Consider the following 7,262-nt stretch of genomic DNA (forward strand, 5'->3'; position numbering starts at 1 on the left):
TAGAATTTTCTAGGGAGCATTTTTACTCATTTTTTTTATAAATAGTCAACAAAAGCCTGTTGATTGCATTAAAAAACCCAAACAAATTTAATCGATGATTAGAAAAACTCACTTCTCACAGCAGCTCACATACTGTTCAAGAAATAATGACTTCTTATTTTTTAATGGGTGGCAAGGACTCTAAACACAGAAGCATTGCAATGTGTTGCAGGTAATCTTGCTCTTAGGTGATTCAGACTAAACCCATGGGCAAGGAAAATGCCAGATCTCATCTGATGTTGTCTTGGAAATCCTACATGTAGCACTATGGCCAATCCCTACAGAGAAGCTTCAGCTCTCAGCTTCAATCCCCTGGTTTTGTCGATGTGGCTTGGTGTTGCTGGGAGCTGTAGGAGCAGGCACTTACCAATAATAGAGCAAGAAGAAGAATTTGGGCAGTGTGACTGTGAGCTGGAGCCACCTCCAGTGTGGAAGCGCGTAAGCCAGGGCGGTGAGGATGAGGAGTCCCAGCGTGAAGGCAAGCTGGTAAGTGATGCCCGCTGCCCTCCGGTAGTTTGGGCCAACAAATTCTGCAACTGGAAAGGTCAGTTGTATGAGCAAAAATAAATTGGTTTGGAGAGCTGGGGGAATGTAACTCCTGCCAGCTAAAACCACATGGAGCCTCTGTGCTTATCTGTGCCCTTGCGTCACGGCGTGCAGGTGTGGGTTTAGATAGGAAAGTGGAGCAGTTTTGGGTCCCTGGTGTAAATTACAGGGCAAGTCCCCACCCTTCCTCTTCCACTGGTCAGCTGGAGACTTTACCCTTGCCTTCAAGGGTGTCAGGCCCCCACCCATCGATGCGAGCCAAAGGGTGCTTTCTTCTTCCGACTCCTAGCTAAGAACTAAAATGGGAAAATAAAATAGACAGCTGGAATTTGCTTGCCTCCATCTCCCTCCTCCCTTACGGCTTGGGAACAGAGCCTCCCTGCCCTCCAAGCACCTGAAACAGCACAGCAAAAACTGTTTTGGCACCCAAGCTGTCAAACACAAGTGTTAGCCCTCATCTCCTGCTTGCTGCCTTTCCTGGAAAAGCATTATACATCTTCGTAGTGCTTTCAGTTAGTTCTTGTCTCTAGACCTTTTCCTTCATTTTGGCACACGCTTCTCCAGGTATGAACATTCCCTAGTTTTCAGAGCTGCCTCCTAATTATTCCCTTTATGTTTACAAGCAGGCGCAAGCTTGCGTCTTAAACACCTGGATTCAAGTAAAGAGGTGCTGTTTGGCAGTAAATAGCAGTGTCCCTGCTATTGTTACATGCAATTCCTTAAAAATTGGATGGCACCAGTGGGGGTCAGCCCTGCTGCTAGACAGGGGGTTCCTCCCCCCCAAATGTAATTGCAAGCTGCCGTAACTGAGGACGTAGCCAGTCAGCCAGCCCGCCTTGCTGACGAGCCCCTGTACCAGGCGGAAGATCACTGCCCAGCTGTAGCTGGGTGCAAAGGCCATCAGAACCCCTGAGACCGCGCTGATGAAGACTGTGACCAGGAGGCAGAGCTTGCGGCCAAACCTGCAGAGGGAGAGCAGAAAAGAGAAGAAAGAGGCTCAGCTGCTGGCAGGGCATGGTGGCAGAGCAAAGGGTTTGAAGAGGCTGGAGGTGGTCCCTGTCACCTTATTCTGTTTGTTTTGAGTAGGAGTCTGTACCTGCTCTTCCTTTGCAACATTTTTCATCTCAATGGAAGCCCAGGGGACTCTCCTGTCCTGTTTTCAGGTTATTGTTCACTTCTGGATAATGACTTAGCTGATGAGTTCAAGAAATGCTCTGATATGGCTCTTCAGCCTATCTGTCAAAGCTTTCATAGCTTTTTAGTGGGGACCTTGTTCAATAACTGTGATCTTTACCTATTTTCTCATTAATCTTGGCTGACTATTGAGCTCTTGAAGAGGGTTTTGTACATCCCTGTTATTTGTCATTCCTTGTATCACCGTGACTCACTGATGGAAATAAATTGTTTCCAAAAGAAACAAGCTTACTGGAACGCTGGAAGGGCATTTGTTTTCTATCTGACAGAGATAAATATTGTTAGAAGTATGATTTATAAAAACCATTAAACTAGTGGATGTCCACTAACAAAAATAGCATGATAATAAATGCCAGCCAAAATAAATGTCTTCTGTTCTCCACAATAACATCAGCAGATCCCATCGCTCAAACTTTCCTTCTGTCAGGACCCTGACATACAGATGTTTTTGACTTGTCTTGAAGTCCAGCTCAAGAGAGCCTTGTCAGACCACGAGCAGAGTCCTCTCCAGCAAAGGTCCTTTCCCAGTGCCCCAGCTCTGAATGGGAGAGGTGCAATGCTGCATGTTAGCACTGACCCCGGGAGCTCCCTAGGGGCACAGGACTGCCAATTTCCAAGACAGCTATGGCCCTTGAATGTCAAAGTCAGCATCTGGATGTGTGCCCCGAGACCAATCAAGTAGATGAGTAGGTCTAATCCCTCAGAGAGAAGCACACTTGCAAAGCTTATGAAACCTTCCCTGAAGCACCTGAAACGTTTTCAGGAGGTGTCCTGACTACAGCAGTTTGCAGCAATCTCATGCACAGGAAAACCAGCACTCCAGCTGCACTCAGGCTGTCTGACAAGAAGAAGATGAGTATCTCGAATCCAGGAAACACAAAATTCATGAGGATTTTCCCCAGTCCCTCTCCTAAATTTGAGGGCTCTTTGTTTGTTTTTGCCCTAAGAATAACACTTGCTCGGTATGGGATTTTGTATCGCTCTTGAGTGCTTGCAGCGGAGGGACCATGGTGAACTGGGGCAGGACAGCAGTGAGCAGAGCAGTAGAAAAACCCCTCGACACTATGACATGCATGTGCTTTATCTTAGCAGCAAAGATATCCTACTCCCTCATGTCTTTTCATACTTTTGCTTGATAATAAGCCATGGTAAAAAGATCCTTCAGTATTTTGACACAGAGAGCATTTCAGATATAAATGACTGAGGGTTTGGGAGCTCCAGTTTCTATTGGTTCGCACAGCCATACACTGCCAAGAAATGCCTTTGCTAGGGAACATGATTGCTTAATCCACCTCTATGCTGAAGAGGTGATCTGAAGAGTGGCACCTCTGCTGGTCGCGGGATCTGCTTACTGCTGCTCCATGTCCTGTCATGCCTGGATGAGCAGCTGCTACATATCCCCTCCTTTGCTTCCATCAGCTGTGCATTGTTATCTGAGTGTCAGTTCTGGGAAAAAGGATGGAATGCTTTCTAGTTCACTAGATGATTGGCCAGAAGACAGGAATTTGGATTTAAGGGAAAGAGAGGATGGTGTGTGTGTGTGTGTGACATACATTTCCAAGATGAAAAAGAAACCAAGATCCTTCCAAATGTATGTGAAGAAAAGCAAAAATTGGTGTAAGTGTGTCAACCTTTGTCTTTCGAATCAGACAGGGGACTCCAGCCCCATACTGAAGACTGGATGTAGGATCTTTGCAGTACTCCTGTAGTCATTTGATATCTTTCACCCAAGAGAACCTTATGCCAAAGCTGTAGCTACACACAAGATGTGACCAGGATGAGTTACTGTGATAAATCAGTATCTTCTGATGTAAAATCCATTTAAGCAGAACACCTGAAATAAACATGATCTGGTTCACTGGTAGGAAGGTAATGGTTTACTGAGGACTGGAAAGTGGTCTGTCCAATCTGTGCAAAGGTGACCTTCTTCACAAGCAGGTTTGTCCACACGGAGGGACAGGCTGGCATTAGCTAGGACCCTGGTAGCTACTTACGTGTACACAAAGGTGGTGTACACGACCTAACTGATGATGTGTTTGCCCGCAATGAAACATGGGAGCAGGGACCAGCAGGACAATCACAGACCCATCCTTATTTTGTGACACTACAAAACTACTATGAGGGACAGCTGTGCCCCTTCCCATAGACCTTCCCCCTTGGAGGAGGGGGAAAGTTAAAAGAAGGGAATGGTGGCAGTATCTGTCCAACAGAGATGATTCTGGGGCCTGATCAGCACGGGAGGAAAAGGCTATTGCTCATTGTGCTCTCTGATGTCCTGAGAATACAGAAAAAAAAGACATTCCTCCAAGACAGACTGACTCTACAGAAGGATTCTTCATCCTGTGTTACCCTCATCCCTTTAAATTCCAGTCTCAGATCTCTTGTAATTTTACTGTAATTTCATAAACATGCCCAGGAAGATCACCTACAAAGCATTAAATTTGTTTAGAGTCTAACCTAAAAATAACACTACTGGGCAGATACATGGCACAATGACACTTGTGGTGGAAAAGAGGAGATGAGGGACAACAAGGTCTAGAACTGGCTACATAGAGAGCCAACTAGAAAAAGGGAAACCAAAGAAAATTTCAGAAGGAGCAACTTCTATTTCTGTATCTGAGAAAAACTATTCTATTTTGAAACTGATTTATGGCCATCTGGATGCTGTTAAAATTAATGTGAAACAAATTTATCACAAAGATGGGCAAACAGCTCGCATGTGAGTTAAAGTTTCATCTTAAACTTTGAGCTCACATTGCGGTTTGCCACTGTGAACAAACCCAAAGTCTCTTCATCCGTGAATATACAAATTCCCCATGCAGCCACTGAGAAGCTATGAAAGTGGAGAAACACTATGGCATTTCCATGGATTCTTGGGTCACAACAGTCTTTGAAAGCAGGGGCTTAGGAACCACTGTCCACCCCCTTTGTAAGTGACACATGGGCCTTTTTAATCAAGTTTTAGTTGCATTCATTTCCCCTTTGAATCATGGAAGTTATTCAGTGACATGCATAAAGCAGATAACCAGAGAAAACGGTTCATCTCACACCCGTCTACATACTGCTTACCTGTCTGCTAGGTAGCCAATGCTCACGGAACCAATAAAAAACCCGGCGTTCACACATGACTGGAAGAGGTCCAGCTTCCAGGAGTCCTCACACACCAGGTTAAACTGCAAGGGCAACCACAGGAACATTCAATGCAAACCATGGCTGTTCAAGGAGGAAGGAAACCAATGACACACAACTAGAAAACAGGCTCCAGAAAAGAACCCCCTTAATCTCTTAAACTGACATCTGCAATACATCTTGTCCAAAACACTTGTCCAAAACTTGTGGAAAAGTTACACCCTGGAAAATGATTGCACAATGACACATGAGAAGAGTGAGAAAGGGAGAAAAACTCTGAACAAACAAATTAAGGCGTTGAGAATAATCTCACCCTCTCCTCCCCATCCATCTGCCTGAAATTTGGAGGACACTTGGAGCATGGTTTCCTTCCTGGATGCCAAAGCCTCCAACCATGTATCACCTCGCTGCACAAAAGCATCGCCAGGCATGAGAGGTGTCGGGGCTGCCATGAGCCTTGCTGGAGGGGAGCCAAGAGCTGGCTGTCTCACTCCTCATTAGCACTGGCAAAACACCCAGGGCTTGGTTGACTTTTCTCTGCAGTGAGCTGGTACTCTGTGACTTGCTTTTGATTTACAATTAACAGGTCACCAACCTGAACCCAGCTAGAGGAGGAGGGCAAACTGGCGTTAACTTCTCTGCTGCTGGAAATATTCATTCATGTGTAACGAGACTTCAGCCCAGAAGGAAGCATGAATGTCCTTGGCTGCTTATTTCATCTTTTTCTAACCTGGACAAGTTTGCTGGGGCCATACCAAACAGCTCAAATCCATTTCCCTGGCTTCCCTGATGTAGAGGACAGCTGGGAGTGCTCTTCTCTGCCCTAACCCATCTATCCCAAGGGAAAGTGGGAAGGAGTTGCTTTGTAACAGTGATGATAGTGAAGCAAAGGAATATGAATACTTTGCCCAAGGAAGCTGTGAAGCATCCAGCATCAGAGTTTTTTAAGAACAGGTTACAGAAACATCTGCTAGGCATGGTTTAGCTATAGTTATTAGAGATTTGGGACAGTAGAAGTAGAAGAGATCTCTCTTGAGGTTCCTTCCTATGCTTCAGGTCTCTACATGGCTGTTAGTAATGGTTTGTGCAGTTTTTCACTTTCTAAATTATCTGGTTTAGATACTGTAAGTTGGAAGAAAAGAACGCTGCTGCTGCTGCTGCTGACTCATTATCTGACAACTGCAGCCCCATCCTCTGCTTCTTGTTCATTGTAAGTGAGTTTCTGTGTGGATTATCACCCAAATGTGCAGTTCCTTGGTTTGGTCTGTGGAGTCCTACCCTCAGCTTGGTGACTGAAACACGGAATTATGAGAATAGCTGTTGTCTGATTGATGACAAGCTTGCAGCATTAGCTTCCCAAGAAAAGCAATCATTTCCCATTATTTCTCCATATGAATCTTTGCTCTAAGTCCCTAGTAAGTCATGATATTCACGATTTATTAGCAGTGAGGTTCAGACTGCGCACCAAAAGAAAACTTTGCTTACTTAGCATACTAACCCAACAACTTCTAGTTCCCAGCTGTGCAGGCAAGAGTGATTTTGCTGGATGAGCTGTGTCTTACCTCTGTCACGAGAGTGGTCCCTGGGGAGTCATAGACCCAGCCGTCCCGGCAGGGACCGAGGGGGACGGTGCTCCGGTTGCCCACGAGGCTGCCGAGGGGGTCAGTGCAGCTGATGCCAGTTGCGTTCCAGTCCACCTCGTACCTCCTGCAGCGGCTGCTGAAGTCGCCCCCATGGCCGCCCCACTCGGGAACCGTGTGATTCAGCTGCTCCTCCAGGCTCCAGCCACAGCGCTGGCTCAGCTCGGCCACCCTGAGGCTGCGGCAATGGTGCTCAGGGGTGAACCCCAGGAAAAAAATCCCCACATAAATGGGAGCAAAGGTAGCAGAGAGCAGGCATACAACAAAGAGAGTTTGTTTCTGAAAGAAGTCAAATTCTCCGATCTGCTCTAAAATGTCATCCAGGGTTGGCATCTTTGTACGTTGCAACTCATTAAAATATCTAACTCAGCTGCTTTCCAGGGCTTTGCCCTTCACTGCATGCTTAAATAACAGCTGAAGTGTGTGCTCAGAACTCACAAATAAATAATTAATTACCTTTGTCATTTGTCAAGCCATGCATCACAACCTTTGTTTCTAAAATGTCATTTCTAACCATACTTGGGCTCTCCTGTTTTGGCCTCCATTGTGATTAAGTTTTGTATATGACACCCTTGAAATACCAGAGCTGATGTCTTAGATTATGGCCATCTCAGTCTGTCACCGAAAGCCTGCCAGTGCACAGTATGGGCTAGGTGCTAATTCCTTTGTTTGCTCTTTTCAGAGGCCATACATATTACAAAAGCAATGTTGTCC

At 45.8% G+C, this 7,262-nt stretch overlaps 1 protein-coding gene and 1 long non-coding RNA gene across 2 annotated transcripts in view; one reads left to right on the forward strand and one right to left on the reverse strand.

The window, feature by feature from the left end:
- The window catches only part of LOC129784858 (uncharacterized), a 2,905-nt gene extending 1,500 nt beyond the window's left edge, over nucleotides 1-1,405 (forward strand). Inside the window, exons 2-3 of the long non-coding RNA XR_008748004.1 lie at nucleotides 212-525; nucleotides 1,209-1,405. This is a non-coding gene — a long non-coding RNA (uncharacterized LOC129784858). The remainder of the gene's footprint in view (nucleotides 1-211; nucleotides 526-1,208) is intronic.
- Nucleotides 1-6,881, reverse strand: part of SLC22A2 (solute carrier family 22 member 2) — a 17,582-nt gene extending 10,701 nt beyond the window's left edge. Inside the window, exons 1-4 of the mRNA XM_055809673.1 lie at nucleotides 6,471-6,881; nucleotides 4,849-4,952; nucleotides 1,393-1,547; nucleotides 407-575 (exon numbers count right to left, since the gene is read on the reverse strand). Of these exons, the coding sequence (XP_055665648.1) occupies nucleotides 407-575; nucleotides 1,393-1,547; nucleotides 4,849-4,952; nucleotides 6,471-6,881 (839 nt within the window). The remainder of the gene's footprint in view (nucleotides 1-406; nucleotides 576-1,392; nucleotides 1,548-4,848; nucleotides 4,953-6,470) is intronic.
- Nucleotides 6,882-7,262: the final 381 nt, after the last annotated feature.

This window comes from Falco peregrinus, chromosome 7 (assembly GCF_023634155.1).
Source record: "Falco peregrinus isolate bFalPer1 chromosome 7, bFalPer1.pri, whole genome shotgun sequence".
NCBI classification, from domain to species: Eukaryota; Metazoa; Chordata; class Aves; order Falconiformes; family Falconidae; genus Falco; species Falco peregrinus.